The sequence below is a fragment of the Neoarius graeffei genome, chromosome 24 (genome assembly GCF_027579695.1).
Source record: "Neoarius graeffei isolate fNeoGra1 chromosome 24, fNeoGra1.pri, whole genome shotgun sequence".
Taxonomy (NCBI): Eukaryota; Metazoa; Chordata; class Actinopteri; order Siluriformes; family Ariidae; genus Neoarius; species Neoarius graeffei.
In genome coordinates, this window is record NC_083592.1 from 6,857,694 (window position 1) to 6,876,059 (window position 18,366).

Consider the following 18,366-nt stretch of genomic DNA (forward strand, 5'->3'; position numbering starts at 1 on the left):
AATTGCAAGTCTTGTTTTCACAATTCCTAAGTTCTCCCACACTACACCATTGCTGCATTACCAAGGGATACAGAGGAGCTGACTATCCCTCAAGGTATAACGAAGACATACATCAAGACTCTTCTTTGTCCTGGCACCCAGTTGGTGGAATGAACTTCCCCAGGCTATCTGAACAACTTTGGCTATCTTCACGCTTACTCCTAACCTACCTCTACACCAAGCACTTAAAACATCACTGATTTAATTTATTATTTAACTAGAGACCTGTGCAGGTCTGAGCTCAGCCTTTGTCTGATTGGAAGATAGAAGCTGTGGTACATAAACAGAAAAAAATAGGCCACTCAAAATTGACACCAGGATTTGGACCAACATTGCCAATATGTTCTGCTCCTGGACAGTGCGCTAGACCACTCACCCACAAACTAAGGTTATGCAACATGGCACTTGCATAGTTAGTATGCAGTGGCACCACACCATGACTGTGGATTCGCTACCGGAGGTTGGTGCACCAATTACATTCTTAAACACGCTCGAACTTGGATAAACATACGCATACAGACAGGTGCCCCTATAGGGTTCAGCCAAAAGCTGAGCCAAAAATCATTTGATGTGTGTGTTTTTGTTTGTTCCTATGCTAACCGCCCCCTAACAGGGCTTTAGTTTGATGGTGTTCTTAGGCCCTGATTATTTGAACTAGCACGAGGACATGTTTCTGAAGGCCACTACAAGGCACGTCTGTAAGTCTCACTGTGTTTGACTTCACAGGTAAAGCAGATCATGGAGGAAGCAGTCACGCGGAAGTTTGTACACGAAGACAGCAGTCATATCGTCTCCTTCTGCGGTGAGCGAACACTTTTTCACGTTGTCATCACGCCATGAGTTTCATTCCAACAGTAAAAATGGACTTTTCTAATACACACTGCTGAGTTCTGCACACGACCACGAAACACAAATTAAAAACTATTGCTGCTGCAGTGACACAGACTGCAGAAAGTTTTATCACACCTGATCTTTGGGATTTTATTTCTGTTTTCTATTTGAAATTTCAGTCACTTTCTGGGTCTCAGCCAGAGCTCAGGGCTTGATGATCTGGAGAGGAATAATGAATTCAGGAAGTGGAGTGATGTGATCAAAAGAAGCACAATGTCTCTCTCTCTCTTTCGCTCTCTCTCTCACTCTCTCTTGTTCTTGCTCTCGCTGTCTCTCTCCTCCCACCGGATCCACCAGTGATGAAAGAGGTTTTCGGAGGAAAGTGTGAATTAGCATCCGTCACATTGATTACCGAGGAAAAGTGAGAGTGTGCAAAAATAATTGCAGGTTTACACATCTGGTTTTCTCAGTGAGACGCACATTCTCTCTTTCTGTTTTTCTCTCTCTCTCTCTCTCTCACACACACACACACACACACACACACACACACACCTGGTCATAACTGCTTCTTGACACGTGTACAATGAGAAATCTGTCAGCGAGTCTGTCACGACACGTGCGTTTCAGTGCGAGTGTTATGTCACATTAACTCCTACACACACAGGTCTAAATGAAGTGCGAAGTGTGTGTCAGAGTGTGTGACGCACATTAGCATGGGGATTACAGAGCATGAAAATAACTCCAGATGTATTTGTGTGTAAAAAAAAAAAAATGGATTCATTTCCAGTGCTGAATTTATCAGCTTTAACCCAGAGATGTTTTTGAGGAGATATAGTTTTCTTTAACATGTGACACACGTGTGTGTGTGTGTGTGTGTGTGTGTGTGTGTGTGTGTGTGTGTGTGTGTTTTCACAACCTGTTTACTCTTCACTGGTCCTCTTCTCTCTTTCTGTTTCTCTCATCACGTCTGTCTCTTTTCTTTCTTCTCACACTTTTCCTTATTCATCCTTTTGTTCATTTGTTCCTTCTTTCTTTATCTTTCCTTCATTTCTTCCTTCCCACACCTCCTTTCCTTCCCTTCCTTCCTTCTTTCCTTCTCACCTTTTCCTTCCGTCTCTTTCCCTCTTATTTTGTTCTTCCTTTCCTCTCCTTTTTCTCCTTCATTCAAAATGCTATCATTTCCTCACTATTCCTCTTTGTATTATATTTCACTATTCTATCTCAAACCTTCTTCTTTTCATCTTTTTTCATCTCCACCAGTCTTTCTGGGGGAAAAAAAGAAAAACACTGAATCATAAAAGCACAATTTCTGTACTTTTTTCAATTTCTGAACATTAAGAGCACTCTGAATCCCACACTGCATCAGTAGCAGACAAGGTCTCTGACCCCCCCCCCCCCCCCCCCCCCCCACACACACACACACAGAGCGAGACGGAGAGAAATTCAGCATCTTCTCCATTTCTGCCATTGCTGTGCAGCTCTGTTGCCACGGTTACACAGGGCGGGATAGCCATTAGTATTGTGTTTTTAATAAGCAGCCCCATGCGCGCGCGCGCGCACACACACACAGAGTCATTTCCCATTCCTGTTGATATTACAGCTGATGAGCTTTTGCTTTCTCTGTCTTGCTAAACTACCTTCCTGTCTCTCTCTCTCTCTCTCTCTCTCTCTCTCTCTCTCTCTTTTATTATTCCCCTTCTCTCAGTTCACTCATATTTTCTGGTACTTGACATGTTACCTTTTCTCCCACCATCATATGTATTAATTTAACTTCTCTCTTTCTTCTTTTCCTACTCTTTTCTCTCTTTCTTTATTTGCTGTCAAAGGATCTGTCGCTTTCACTTCCGTCATTCTGTTTCCTTTCACTCCTTCTGTTCTCTCTCTCTCTCTCTCGTATTGTCTACATCTTACCTCTTCCTGCTCTCTCAGTCACTCTTATATACTTTCTGTCTGTTTGTCCTTCTCTGTTTACTTTTCTTCTGTTCTGTCTGACTCTGTCTCTCGTTCATCTGCAGTAATGTTGATTCCTTCACCTTCAGTTTGGTGCTTTATCACCGTGTGTGTGTGTGTGTGTGTGTGTGTGTGTGTGTGTGTGTGTGTGTGTAAGCAAGCTCATGCAGCAGTAAGAAGTAAAGTGATAAACTACTCAGGTTAATGAAAAGTCGCACCGTCACTTAATTTGCTGAAATTCAGCTTCACATATTAATCTTGAGATTTTCAGCTTTATTGTTTAGTCTAGTTGAGTCTTTTGATATAAAATATTCACATCTCCACTGTTCTCTCCCTGATTCAGCCCTCTTCCACATCCAAGCTCAGAGAAGCACATAATTGGTTAGTGCTGCCATGATTGACAGGAGAGAGAGAGAGAGAGAGAGAGAGAGAGAGCACTAGCCCCTCCCACTCAGAGCAGGGTGGTTTTGCTCCTGTTAGAGGACGAACGGCTGGGTGTGTGTTTTATGAATAAGCCTGTGATGACTGTGGAATTACAGAGACACAAAGATGAACGCTCTATTACTGTAATGTACCTGTTAGACCCGGCATTTTTCTCACACACACACCATCCATTATCTGTAGCCGCTTATAGTGAGGCGACAGTGCTAACCACTACACCACCGTACACACACTACTGTAATAAGAAGCTACTGTAGAATCAAATGTGCAGGCTTGTGTGTGTGTGTGTGTGTGTGCAGGTGCTATGGAGGCCACAGATGGTGTTCAACCCTGTGCACCTGCAGGGTGTGTGTGTGTGTGTGTGAGAGAGAGAGACTTCTGTTCTCCACTGTATTAATGTCCTTTCACACACTTACAATTTTCCACCGAACACAGTGGGGTCCTGGATAGAGGGATGAAGACGAGGACAAATAGAGAGATGAAGGGAAGAAAAAAGATTGAATAAAAAATGTAGTGATGAGGAGCAGAAAAAAAACACCAGGTAAAGGGGGATGGAGGAGGAAGTGGAGGAGACAAAATGGAGGAGCATGGGGTGAGAAAAATATGGAGGAGGATGAGGGGAGGAAGATGAGGGGAGGAAGAAAGAGCCAGACAGGGATAAAGGTGGCATGAATAAACACGCACGCACCGTACTGGAGAGGGAGACTCAGAAATGGAGAGCAATGATGAAGTAAATGATTCACTAAGTGCACTTTGTCAGTGGTGGTCACCATGGTTACCCAGCATCCCCCCACCCAACCCAACCCAAGAGTCAACAGCCCCACACACACACACACACACACACACACACACACACACACTGCCACGTAGCACTTGTTGAGTGTGTGCTTCAGTGTGTCCATATGCAGATCGAATACATGCTGTGTGTGTGTGTGTGTGTGTGTGTGTGTGTGTGTGTGGGGTGGGGGGGGCTGTTGACTACTCACCTTTAAGATCTTCTCCTTTGAAATGCCACCTGACATTTTTCCTACACAGTAATCAGCTTGTGTGTGTGTGTGTGTGTGTGTGTAGCTGCTGTGGAAGCATGTATGTTACACTGCCTGAAGCGGAGAGCTGCTGGGTTTTTGCGCAGCAACAAAGTAGCAGCTTTGTTCACCAAAGTGGGGAAGAGTTTTGCTCCGGCTGAGCAGCTCTGCCGCAAAGCTCAGGAACTGGAGCAACTGCTGGAGAGCAAGTGAGAGGACACACACATACACACACACATACACACACACACACACACACACACACACACACACACACACACACATACATACATACATAACTGGTCATAAATATCTGTCTTTAACCTTTGTGTGTGTGTGTGTGTGTGTGTAGAAGAGCTCCGATGGGCTCGTACAGTGAGACAGCTCGTAAATTACCCCTACGACTCCCCAACCTCTCGTCGCAGGCCGCACGGCACCTCTGGATCCGCACAGCTCTCATCGAAAAAGTCCTCGACAAGATCGTCCTGTACCTGGTGGAGAACAGCAGGTGATGGGGGGGGGGCAGGAAAAGGTATTGAATTTAGAAATGAAACCGCTCAAAAGAGAAAGGTGTGAGACATGAAAAAGAGATGATACATCGAGTGAGAGGAAATGAAGGAGAGAGAGGTGTTGAGAGAGGCAGAGAGAGAGACAAAGAGAGGCAGGCAAAAAGACAAAGACTGGGAGACAGACGGAGAGACAGAGCAGCACAGAAAGAGAGGAAATAGTCTTGTAATGCTTTCATGAAAGACAGAAATAGAATGTTATCTGGAAAGATCGGGGGTTGGATGGAGGGATAGTTGTATGGACCGATGGATGGATGGGTAGATGTACCATTGGAATGATGGATGGATGGATGGATGGATGGATGAAGCACTGTATTGATGGGTAGATGGACTATTGAAATGATGGATGGATGGATGGATGGACGGACCACTGTATGGATGGACGGACAGGCCTTTAAATTACACCTTGGCCAGACCGTTTAACGGTGTGCCCAAATTAAATGCGCCCAAATTAGCGTCCCCAAATTAATCAAGGAAAAAAGGGCTGATGCGCATCTTTATCACACCTTGATTGTTCCGATTTCCGATCAAAACAATTAAGTTATTTCCAAAATCGACCGAAAATGTCAAGCAAGCGACGGAACATTACCTATAACCCACTCAGAAAGGTACCAAAAAAGGCAAAAATTCATACTATCATTCTGATCAATTTAGACATCTGAAACCTCTGTTAGAGGAAATTTGACCTGCAATCAGAAATTTTTTTCCGCGTGCACAAGGGGAGAAACCCCCCCTCCCGGTGTTGCCAGATTGGGTGGTTTCCCGCCCAATTGGGTGGTTTTGAATTCTACTTTGCGGGCAAAAAATGGCTTGGGCTGGTTGACAAAAATTGGGCGGGTTTGACGTTAGTCCGGCGGGTTTTTATCAGATGTTTATATAGTTTCACTCCCACTAGAAAGCAGAGATGGGAGAGAATGTAAACACCTAAGCCGAATGATGTTCTTGAATATGCGAAGGAAATCAGGAAAAACAGCTCTCTTTGGCCAACTGAGGCAAGTCAGAGACCTAGTTTACCCAGCACCCCTTAGGTATTTTAAACAACCAAAATCGAGCATTGGCCTAAATTAATCATTAACAATAAACATTAATCTCATTTAAGTATTATTTAAACAAAAAAAATGTCGATGTAACTGTAAGACTAATATGAATGTGTGTAATGTAGTGCAGAAACTGAACTCATAAACTAGTAAATAAGAATGACGCAGTCCATTTTCCATTTTCTCTTCTCATGTTACATTCAGCCATGCATCGTAGCCCAACTTTTTTTTTTTTTTTATTGAAGTATATAAAACAGGTACAATCTAACAAATCCACAAAAATCAGGATAACAGATGAAGAAAATACATGGATGTAACAAAAATAAATTAAGCAGAATACCTAGGCCTATAAAATTAATAAAACAAATAGGATAAATAAAAAGATAAATAAATAAAAGACAAATAAAAATAAATAACCTCAGCAATGCAGATGCTAGATATGCATCGTAGCCTAACATAGCCTACATAATATTCTGCATGTGCATCACTTACTGGTGCATGTAGGATTCAGAACACAGCAGATGATTGCAAAGTTATAATCTGATTGAACCACACGGAGCCGAGTACCAGACAGCAGATTCTTCACCTCCAGCACTGACGGGCTCATGTTGCTATTTGTTTGCATTGTTGTTCAATTTACAAATAGTATACTGGTCTTTAGCTGCATATTTTTACTTTACAAGATAGGCATCAAGTACATTTTTACATTTTGGGCGGTTTTAAGTGCATTTTGGTGGGTTTTGAACATATTTTGGGCTGGAAAACGTCAGCAGTATCTGGCAACACTGCCCCTCACTCGCTATGCTCGTTCGCGCAGTCGCTTCGCTCCTTTGATGTGCCCAAATTAGTGTAATCTAAAGGCCTGATGGATGGATGGATGGATGGATGGATGGATGGATGGACCACTGTATGGATGGGTAGATGGACCACTGGATGGATGGATGGATGGGTGGATGGACCACTGTATGGATGGATAGACCACTGGATGGATGGATGGATGGATGGATGGATGGATGGATGGATGGATGAAAGGACCACTGTATATATGGATGGATGGGTAGATGGACCATTGGATGGATGGATGGCTGTACCACTGTATGTATAGATGGATGGATGAATGGGTGGATGGACCACTGTATGGATGGAGGGATGGGTGGATGGACCACTGTATGGATGGATGGACGGAAGGACCACTGGATGGATGGACCGACCACTGTATGGATTGATGAATGGACCACTGTATGGATGGATGGACTACTGTATGGATGGAAGGATGGATGGACTACTGTATGGATGGATGGATGGATGGACGGACCACTGGATGGATGGATGGATGGATGGATGGATGGATGGATGGATGGATGGACGGACCGATGAATGGACGGACCACTGGATGGATGGACAGACCACTTTATGGATGGATGGATGGACGGACCACTTTATGGATGGATGGATGGACGGACCACTTTATGGATGGATGGATGGATGGACGGACCACTTTATGGATGGATGGATGGACGGACCACTGGATGGACGGACCGATGGATGGATGGACGGACCACTGGATGGATGGATGGATGTATGGATTGATGAATGGACCACTGGATGGATGGATGGATGGATGGACCACTGGATGGATTGATGAATGGACCACTGGATGGATGGATGGATGGATGGATGGATGGATGGATTGTAGTGTTAATACTTGCTGATAATGCTGTTGTGATGATTTCAGTAAGTATTATGAAAAGGAGGCAGTGCTCATGGACCCGGTGGACGGCCCCATCCTCGCCTCTCTGTTAGGTGTGTTTCTCTCTCTCCATCTCTCCATCTGTCTCTCCCTCCATCTGCATTGCTGTTAGGTACAGATTTACTATGTGTTTCTCCCTCCATCTCTTCATGTGTGTCTCTCCACTGATCTCCATCTCTTTCTGTCTTCCTCTGTCCTCTCCTTATCTGCCTCTCTCTCCCTCTTTTATTCCCTTTATATCTGTCTTTACATTTGTCTCAGCTTTTATCTTTCCATCCATCTTCATGTCCCTCAGTCTTTTCCTCATCATCTCTTTCTTACTTGTCTTTCTATCAGTGTCTTCTGCTGTTTCCTTCCATCTTTCTTTCTCTACCTCTTCCCTTTCATCTGTTTCACCACCTCTTTTTATCTCACTTAATTCTGTCTGTCACTCTCACTGTTATTTCTCTCCATTTATCTCTCTCTCATCTGTCGGTTTAATCTGTTTCACGCCCTCTCTCCATCCCTATCATCAGTTTCTCTCTCCGTCTCTCCCACCATCTCTCTTTCATCTGTTTTTCTGTCTTGCTTGATCTCTCTCCCTGTCTGCATCACGGTTACCTTTATCTCTTTCTTTTTTCTTCTCTTTACATCTCTCTCTCTCTCTCTCAGTGGGTCCGTGTGCGTTGGAGTACACTAAGATGAAGACGGCTGATCATTTCTGGACGGATCCCTCGGCAGACGAGTTGGTGCAGAGACACAAGATTCACAGTGCGCACTACAGACAGGACTCACCCACTAAGAGACCCGCGCTGTGTGTGAGTAACGTGACACACTCCGTCTGACACACTCCCTCGACTTACAGCTTACACAGAGTACAAAACACACAACATGCTGCACTGGACACGACAGCGAACACCACAGTGACAGTGTGGCGCCAGTAGAACCATCCAGGGGGGTGAATACTTATGGATAACACGTTATACACCATATTATCAAGTACAGCCTTCTACCAGACTGTGGATTTGCCTGGGAAGGAATTTTGCCTTGTCATTTCTTGTTTGCACACACACACACACACACACACACACACAGATGAGATTTGAGCTTTATAATCCAGTCCTTCCTCTTGTGCTTTATTTAAACAGGGACGTGGAGTAAAAAGCAAACACTGGCTAATAATTAAATGGTGTTCGGTGCTGAGTGACATGCGAGTGGCTGATACGGCCGCAGATTTGGGGAATAGAACAGAATCGTTTCCCTGTTTTTCTACTTGAGGGAACGGTCGAGTATCACTGAATGTTAAGATGCCTGAACTGAAGCAGCTCTCAGCACCTCACGTCCTTCTTCTGATGATCTGTTTTAATCTCTGTCAGCACCACACACACCAGGAAGTGACTTCATCAACAGCAGCAAGAAGCATCGCGACAATATGATGAGCCGCTTGAGGTGTTCTCACTTCAGTGCAGATTTGATCTGATGCTCTAAAGAAGCGACGAAACTAAACGATCGGCTCGAATGATTCCTCTGACAAATACCGTGACGGGCGTGGTCCGACTTTTCCTCAGTTCCCCACTCAGTACTTTAGTTCCTATCTGCAGGGAGTTCCTGTTTACTGTTTGACGAACAAAATGGAAGAATAAAATATACGCCCAATGGTTTCCTGTGATAGGAAAGTGTAAAGAAAAATAAACAGCTGCTACTGCTTTTCACTAGAAGTAAAAAAAAAAAAAATGCAGGATAGGCCACGCCCACAAGAAACGAGTCATATTACAAACGACATGTGCGTCTTGTCACGTGATGGTGTGAACAGGCCTGTGGCCATGGCAACAGGACACACACACACAGAGAACTGGGCTCAGAGCCAGACACAGCCTGATACCGATTGAGACCAATCTGGTGCACCATTACCCTCTCTCTCTCTCTCTCTCTGATGCTTAATCAGTCCAGACCACAGAAAGATGTGACCGTGTGTGTGTGTGCAGATCCAGAAGAGACACTCCAGCAGTAGTATCGATGAGCGTCCATCTCCGTCTCCCTCGGCGAGGGACTATGTGGAGTCGCTGCACCAGAACTCCAGAGCAACACTGCTGTTTGGCAAGAACAACGTGCTCGTACAGCCGGTAACACGCACACACATTGTTCACAACAAAATGGATCCCAAACCATCGTGTTATATAAACATCCCTCAAAATGTAGGACACAATCCTGAGAACCCAAAACGTTACTCACACTTCTGTTACAGCTGCGCTGAATTCTGGATTCTGATTGGTCCGTTTTGAAGGTGTTGATTCATTTTCTGTACCAGCACCTTGGACAGTAGTGCAGCTGCGCATTACAGGTTTATATATATATATATATATATATATATATATATATATATATATATATTAATGCACTCGTTCTACTGCATAATATACAGTGTCTTGCAAAAGTATTCATCCCCCTTGGTGTTTGTCCTGTTTTGTTGCATTACAAGCTGGAATTAAAATAGATTTTTGGAGGGTTAGCACCATTTGATTTACACAACATGCTGACCACTTTAAAGGTGAAAATTGTTTTATTGTGACACAAACAATAATTAAGATGAACAAACAGAAATCTGGAGTGTGCATACCGTAGGTATTCACCCCCCTTTTGTATAAAACCCCTAAATAAGAGCTGGTCCAACCAATTCACTTCACAAGTCACATAATTAGTTGATTAAGATCCACCTGTGTGCAATCAAACAGTCACATGATGTCTGTATAAATCAACCTGTTCTGGAAGGACCCTGACTCTGCAACACTACTAAGCAAGCAACATGAAAACCAAGGAGCCTCCAAACAGGTCAGAGACAAAGTTGTGGAGAAGTATAGATCAGGGTTGGGTCATAAAAATATCCCAAACTTTGAATATCCCACAGAACACCATTAAATCCATTGTAGCAAAATGGAAAGAATATGGCACCACTACAAACCTGACAAGAGAAGGCCCCGCCCACCAAAACTCACAGACCGGGCAAGGAGGGCATTAATCAGAGACGCAACAAAGACACCAAAGAGAACACTGAAGGAGCTGCAAAGATCCACAGCGGAGATGGGAGTATCTGTCCATAGGACCACTTTAAGCCGTACACTCCACAGAGCAGGGCTTTATAGAAGAGTGGCCAGAAAAATGTCATTGCTTAAGAAAACACATTTGGAGTTTGCCCAGCAGGATGTGGCAGACTCCACAAACACATGGAAGAAGATTCTCTGGTCAGATGAGACTAAAATTGATCTTTTTGGCCATCATGGGAAACACCATGTGTGGCACAAACCCAACACCCTGAGAACACCATTCCTACAGTGAAGCATGGTGGTGGCAGCATCATGCTGTGGGGGTGGTTTTCATCTGCAGGGACAGGAAAGCTGGTCAGGACTGAAGGAAAGATGGATGGCACTAAATACAGGGCAATTCTGGAGGAAAACCTGTTTGAGTCAGCCAGAGGTTTGAGACTGGGACGAAGGTTCACGTTCCAGCAGGACAATGACCCTCAACGTACTGCTAAAGCTACACTGGAGTGGTTTAAAGGGAAACATTTAAATGTCTTGGAATGGCCTAATCAAAGCTCAGACCTCAATCCAATTGAGAATCGATGGCATAACTTGAAGATTGCTGTACACCAACACAACCCATCTAACTTGAAGGAGTTGGAGCAGTTTTGCCTTGAGGAATGGACAAAAATCCCAGTGGCTAGATGTGCTAAGCTAATAGAGACAAACCCCAAGAGACTTGCAGCTGTAATTGCAGCAAAAGGTGGCTCTACAAAGTATTGACTTTTTTTTTGGGGGGGGGGATACCTATGCACACTCCAGATTTTTTTTTTTTCATCTTAATTATTGTTTGTGTCACAATAAAACAATTTTCACCTTTAAAGTGGAAGGCATGTTGTGCAAATCAAATGGTTCTAACCCTCCAAAAATCCATTTTAATTCCAGCTTGTAATGCAACACAGCAGGACAAACACCAAGGGGGATGAATACTTCTGCAAGACACTGTATTTTAGTTTATTCTATCCACATTGACTGGATATGAGTAATCGTGTGCTCTGATTGGCTACTCTACTACTAGGCTATCAGCTCATATACCGTGAAAAACAAAAATGGTGGAGCGTGTTGAGCATGTGAATAACTGTTAAGTGTAATAACAGGTTATATGGCAGACGCTCGGCATAAACTGTTATTTTTTTAGAGATAAAAAAGTAAAATTGTTACTATAGCAACTGCTGTAATATAAATGATAACTTTGGATGATGTGTATGTTGTTTCGTCGACGTTCCACAATGTAACTAGAAACAAGTAATCACTGGTACGAAAAGAATAAAATGCCGTTTTAGGAAAATTAATCAACTTACTATAAGAGTGCTGTCGCTTCATCACATCACTCCGTCACACAGACCGTTCCAAAAACAGCACGATTATATAACCGCAACCATCTGTCAGAAGGTCTCGATCTCTCCATCACACACACAGTGATTAGTAATGGAGGAGTGAACGTGATGTGCGTGTTATTTCAGTAAAGTGCAGCGTTAACGTTAACATTAGCGAGGACGGTGTTTGCCTGTAGATCTTTTGCTGCTCGGCGTTCCTTCACATGGCAGCTTGTTGTTGGTTTAGAGAGACGACATGGAGGCGATCCCAGGATACCTGTCACTGCACCAGACGGCCGACACCATGGCGCTCAAGTGGACGCCCAATCAGCTGATGAACGGCTCTGTAGGAGATCTGGAGTACGAGAGGAGGTAGGGCTCGTTAACCAGTGACCGCAATGAACGTTCTCGCTTTTTAAAGGTGCACTAAGGAACTCTGAGAAGGATATTAATAGGAAGTTCCAGTGTGTAAGGTTTTATAAAAAACTATCCATGAGATATAGTACTGGTTAAAGATGTAAACTACATTAGCTGGAAAACAAAACTAGTTAGTTCGTATATCTAAGAAGTGTTTTGTGCTGCTTGTTAAAAAACGTTTAGAAAGAAGCCATGCACGCAACACGGCCTTGTTTAAATCGTTAGTTTTCTTTTTTCAGACATGTAAAAGTTTTTTCCTTTACCTGACATGTTTCGACGGTGTAACTTCCGTCTTCATCAGAGGGTCACCCAGATGTTGGTGTGTGACGTGCTTTTGTAACCAGCTGATGTTATGGAGGTGTGGCGTCCCTGTCAATATTGACAGATTGGTCACTCCTGCTGTCAGTGTTGCCCCCTCAGGACGGCGCTCCAGGTGTGGGAGAGCATGTATGCCCCCTCATCCCTGTTTATTGTTCTTGGGCTATGCTTTCTGATTTTTGTTGACTCCTTAATCCAACGGTGGTATCTGTTGTTCTCTTGCTGTATGATCTGAGCATTGTCCCAATCCATTATATGATTTTCCCTTCTGCAGTGGTCCGTTATTGCTGATTTCAGGTTCTCTTGCATGGCTTTATATTTTATTGCTCTTGTTTGTCTCTGTTCTGTTTCTTTTTCACATTCCTTTTTATGTTCCTTTTTCCGTGTACTAAAACTCCTTCCTGTCTCCCCAATGTAGGTTTTATTGCATGACAGGCATGGTATTTCATATATGACATTGCATTTATTGTGTTGGTCGATTTTGTCCTTAGGGTGAACTAGTAGCTGTCGTAGTTTGGTGTGTGGTTTCACGGGTGTTTGTATGTTGTGTTTTTTTCATGGCTCTTTGGATTCGTTCTGTAACTCCTCTGACATACGGTAGAGTCACTACTGCTTTACTTTCCTGTTTTTGGGTTGTCTGTTTTCTTCCTTTTTTCATCTGTGTCTTTTTCTTTTGTTTTCACTTGTTGTGCGCCTTTGTGTATGGCCCATGGTGGATATTGACATGAGGACAAAATCGACCAACACAATAAATGCAATGTCATATATGAAATACCATGCCAGTCATGCAATAAAACCTACATTGGGGAGACAGGAAGGAGTTTTAGTACACGAAAAAGGGAACATAAAAAGGAATGTGAAAAAGAAACAGAACAGAGACAAACAAGGGCAATAAAAGATAAAGCCATGCAAGAGAACCTCAAATCAGCAATAACAGACCACTGCAGAAGGGAAAACCATATAATGGACTGGGACAATGCTCAGATCATACAGCAAGAGAACAACAGATACCACCGCTGGATTAAGGAGTCAATAGAAATCAGAAAGCGTAGCCCAAGAACAATAAACAGGGATGAGGGGGCGTACATGCTCTCCCACACCTGCAGCGCTGTCCTGAGGGGGCAACACTGACAGCGGGAGGTGTGACCGACCTGTCAATATTGATAGGGAGGCCACACCTCCGTAACATCAGCTGATTACAAAAGCACGTCACACACCAACATCCGGGTGACCCTCTGATGAAGATGGAAGTTACACCGTTGAAACATGTCAGGTAAAGGAAAAAACTTTTACATTTCTGAAAAAAGAAAACTAATGATTTGATTTAATAAGAATACATAATGAACGTAACACATCTACGGCCTTGTTTACTTCTGTTCGTGCTCCTCGCCACTCATGCGATCTTTCGCTAATGTCCTGTAAATACAATAAATTCGTAGGCACCCTATTTGTCTCCATGAACACGTCCATAATCAGGAGATGATGTTAGATGTTTAATGTTGCATGAACACGGGTTTATACAAATGTTCACCGGTAAAATGTCGCTTCTTAATGGATGGATGGCTAACTCACTCAAGCGACACAGGAAAGCTGTGCTAGCTAATGACTAGCCATTTGTATTTCATCGTTTATTCACTCCAGCAACAAATCAAATGAAATCAAGGCAATAAACACAAAGCTATCGGGCTGTATGCTTTTAAAATGAAAATAAATTAAAAAAAAAAACTCAAGGTGCAGGTCGTGTACGAAAGCCAGTGTGTTTACAGCCCTCCAGCTTGTGCTGAGAGATTAAACTCATTTCTCAGCGACGTCAATCCAGGATGAACACGTCTTCCATTTTTTCAGGTTCTTCTGCTAAAACATTGCTTCCTGTGGTTTTTTTTCCATTAAGAGAAAACCGAGTAAGCTCGATGTTGCGCTTTAGCCAATCAGTCACACACTTTTTTTTTTTCTTCTTCCGAGCTGTTGTCAGATCTTTTCATTCCGTTTTCTCTGAGGATCTCGTGTTAATAACCGACACCATGAATATGCAAATCAGCTGTGTGTTCCTCATTCCTTCTCTCTGATGCTTAACAACATGCCCTGTCGTGTGTGTGTGTGTGTGTGTGTGTGTGTTTGGTTGCAGTGTGTATTGGGACTACGCCATGACCATCCGCCTGGAGGAGATTGTTTATTTACATTGTCATCAGCAGGGTACGTGACATCATCGTTAGCGCTGTTTAAACATGATCCTTGACTCGATTTCATTAAAGCCTCATGTTTCTAGCTTGAGGATGTTTCAGAGCACCGTGACACCGAGAAGGTTCGGATATGAAATGAGCTGCTGTGTGGGTTTAATTAAATCCCCTGGGTCACACTTAGATCCTCGTTCATCACTGTATACACACACGCGCGTAAACACGGAGGATGTGCACAGCGCGGTTTGTGTGGCTGTGAGATGAGCGTTTAGAGCTGTGAGCAGTGGGAAGGTTGCTGGAGAAGGTGAGCGAGTGCTTATCCAGTGCATGTGTAAGGAATAATACACTCAGGGTCATGCTCTTATAAGCAAACTATCAACGACAGCATGTTGTGATGAAGCAGAGTTCCCGCTACACCTCCATCGCTGGTTCTATTCCTTTCCTATAAGTGCACGTCCTGAGGCGTTTTATTCCTCTCACACCACAGCAGTTATGCTCTTCGTTAGTTAATCAACAGCACGTCGTACTTTTAGTGGGTTTCTAGTTCGAGTTCAGCTCCTCTGCCGGCGTATCAGGTGAAAATTCAATCCAAGTTGCTTGAAATGGCTCACGCAGAACAGCAGACTTTTTACAAAATTAAAATACGTTTATCCGTTCTTGATACAGTGGGGCAAAAAAGTATTTAGTCAGTCACCAATTGTGCAAGTTCTCCCACTTCAGAAGATGAGAGGCCTGTAATTTTCATCATAGGTACACTTCAACTATGAGAGACAGAATGGGGGGAAAGAATCCAGGAAATCACATTGTCTGTCTGTCTGATTTTTAAAAAATTTATTTGCAAATTATGGTGGAAAATAAGTATTTGGTCAGTAACAAAAGTTCATCTCAATACTTTGTTATATACCCTTTGCTGGCAATGACAGAGGTCAAACGTTTTCTGTAAGTCTTCACAAGGTTTTCACACACTGTTGCTGGTATTTTGGCCCATTCCTCCATGCAGATCTCCTCTAGAGCAGTGATGTTTTGGGGCTGTCGCTGGGCAACACAGACTTTCAACTCCCTCCAAAGATTTTCTATGGGGTTGAGATCTGGAGACTGGCTAGGCCACTCCAGGACCTTGAAATGCTTCTTACGAAGCCACTCCTTCGTTGCCCGGGCGGTGTGTTTGGGATCATTGTCATGCTGAAAGACCCAGCCACGTTTCATCTTCAATGCCCTTGCTGATGGAAGGAGGTTTTCACTCAAAATCTCACGATACATGGCCCCATTCATTCTTTCCTTTACACGGATCAGTCGTCCTGGTCCCTTTGCAGAAAAACAGCCCCAAAGCATGATGTTTCCACCCCCATGCTTCACAGTAGGTATGGTGTTCTTTGGATGCAACTCAGCATTCTTTCTCCTCCAAACACGACAAGTTGAGTTTTTACCAAAAAGTTCTATTTTGGTTTCATCTGACCATATGACATTCTCCCAATCCTCTTCTGGATCATCCAAATGTTCTCTAGCAAACTTCAGACGGGCCTGGACATGTACTGGCTTAAGCAGGGGGACACGTCTGGCACTGCAGGATTTGAGTCCCTGGCGGTGTAGTGTGTTACTGATGGTAGCCTTTGTTACTTTGGTCCCCAGCTCTCTGCAGGTCATTCACTAGGTCCCCCTGTGTGGTTCTGGGATTTTTGCTCACCGTTCTTGTGATCATTTTGACCCCATGGGGTGAGATCTTGCGTGGAGCCCCAGATCGAGGGAGGTTATCAGTGGTCTTGTATGTCTTCCATTTTCTAATAATTGCTCCCACAGTTGATTTCTTCACACCAAGCTGCTTACCTATTGCAGATTCAGTCTTCCCAGCCTGGTGCAGGTCTACAATTTTGTTTCTGGTGTCCTTTGACAGCTCTTTGGTCTTGGCCATAGTGGAGTTTGGAGTGTGACTGTTTGAGGTTGTGGACAGGTGTCTTTTATACTGATAACGAGTTCAAACAGGTGCCATTAATACAGGTAATGAGTGGAGGACAGAGGAGCCTCTTAAAGAAGTTGTTACAGGTCTGTGAGAGCCAGAAATCTTGCTTGTTTGTAGGTGACCAACTACTTATTTTACCGAGGAATTTACCAATTAATTCATTAAAAATCCTACAATGTGATTTCCTGGATTCTTTCCCCCATTCTGTCTCTCATAGTTGAAGTGTACCTATGATGAAAATTACAGGCCTCTCTCATCTTTTTAAGTGGGAGAACTTGCACAATTGGTGACTGACTAAATACTTTTTTGCCCCACTGTATATTACAAATCAAAGATTGGAAAAATTAAAATCCAGTGTAATTTTTCTAAAACAGCCATAATATTCTGTCTGAGGATCACATGGTCCAAAATGGACCTCATTAACCAGAGAGGTCAAATGTTTTTTCTTCATAACCTTTTTATTTTTCACGATGGAACTTGGCAGCGCATAGAAGTTTGTATACTGAATACAAAGTTTTAAAAAAGTAGTAAAAGCTAGTTATGCTAATTAGTATTTAATTAGTATTATTTATGCTAATTAGGTAAAAATGTTAAATCAGTGAACTCAGTAAAAATTATTTCTAATCCCCTCTTTGTGCTCTGTAGGACTTTGTATTTCTCAGTAAGGCCTACTAGTGTTTATATGAAAGAATATAAATGATTATTATGATTAATATTCACAGCTTTCAAGTCGAACCTTGAAAAAAACTGTCTGATCCACATCCAATAAACAATTCACATTAACCGAACTGAAATCGACACTCGCGTTTCTGACTTCCGGTTTTTTACAATCTTATTCCGACCACTAAGATCTCAACATTTTTCATCAAAACAACTCCAGTTATATCCTAAAATAGTTATTTATTTACAGGAATTAGTTTGATTTGAAAAAAAAAGTAGGTAAAGGTATGAAAACTCACTTCAAAGTCTCCCGTGAATCAGAACATTACAATTAGTAGACGGAAAATGTTGCTGAATCCTTCATCAGAAACAGTGAGAGCGAGAGAACATCCCTATAAAAGTGATCTGATTGATATTGGCAAGTAATCCAGTGGGAAACCGATCAGGAGAGAGAGAGAGTCTGACCGCTTTCCCGTGACTCAAAAAGAAAAGCACCGGCAGTTTCCCAACATCACACAAGCAGAGTTTGTTTGTTTGTTTTTTTTAACTCTGTTGTACCGACTTCAACCTGCCGTTACTCCCAACGTACTGAACAGATCTTAACCCGATACATTTCTTTGGAAAGCAGAGATTATAAACTTTTTAATGATCGAAAATATTCAAGAGTTAAGCAGTGACAGGTTTGGAAACTTAGATGAGCATCTGCATGGAAAATTTTCACAGCACAGCCAGTGAGCATCTGATACACCGAGTTATAGCTTCATCAGTCCCTGTGTGCATGAAGAAAGAAAAAGAAGAACAGAGTCGAGCGGGATTGTAATTCAGA

At 43.0% G+C, this 18,366-nt stretch overlaps 1 protein-coding gene across 4 annotated transcripts in view; it reads left to right on the plus strand.

Annotated features, from left to right (window-relative positions):
• sgsm1a (small G protein signaling modulator 1a) overlaps positions 1-18,366 on the plus strand; it is a 49,433-nt gene that overhangs the window by 12,870 nt on the left and 18,197 nt on the right. For all 4 annotated transcript variants that reach the window (XM_060907891.1, XM_060907892.1, XM_060907890.1 and 1 more), the window contains 8 exons: positions 766-841; positions 4,333-4,495; positions 4,639-4,794; positions 7,625-7,692; positions 8,291-8,436; positions 9,604-9,741; positions 12,259-12,383; positions 14,872-14,939. In XM_060907891.1, coding sequence (XP_060763874.1) covers positions 766-841; positions 4,333-4,495; positions 4,639-4,794; positions 7,625-7,692; positions 8,291-8,436; positions 9,604-9,741; positions 12,259-12,383; positions 14,872-14,939 — 940 coding nt within the window. The remainder of the gene's footprint in view (positions 1-765; positions 842-4,332; positions 4,496-4,638; positions 4,795-7,624; positions 7,693-8,290; positions 8,437-9,603; positions 9,742-12,258; positions 12,384-14,871; positions 14,940-18,366) is intronic.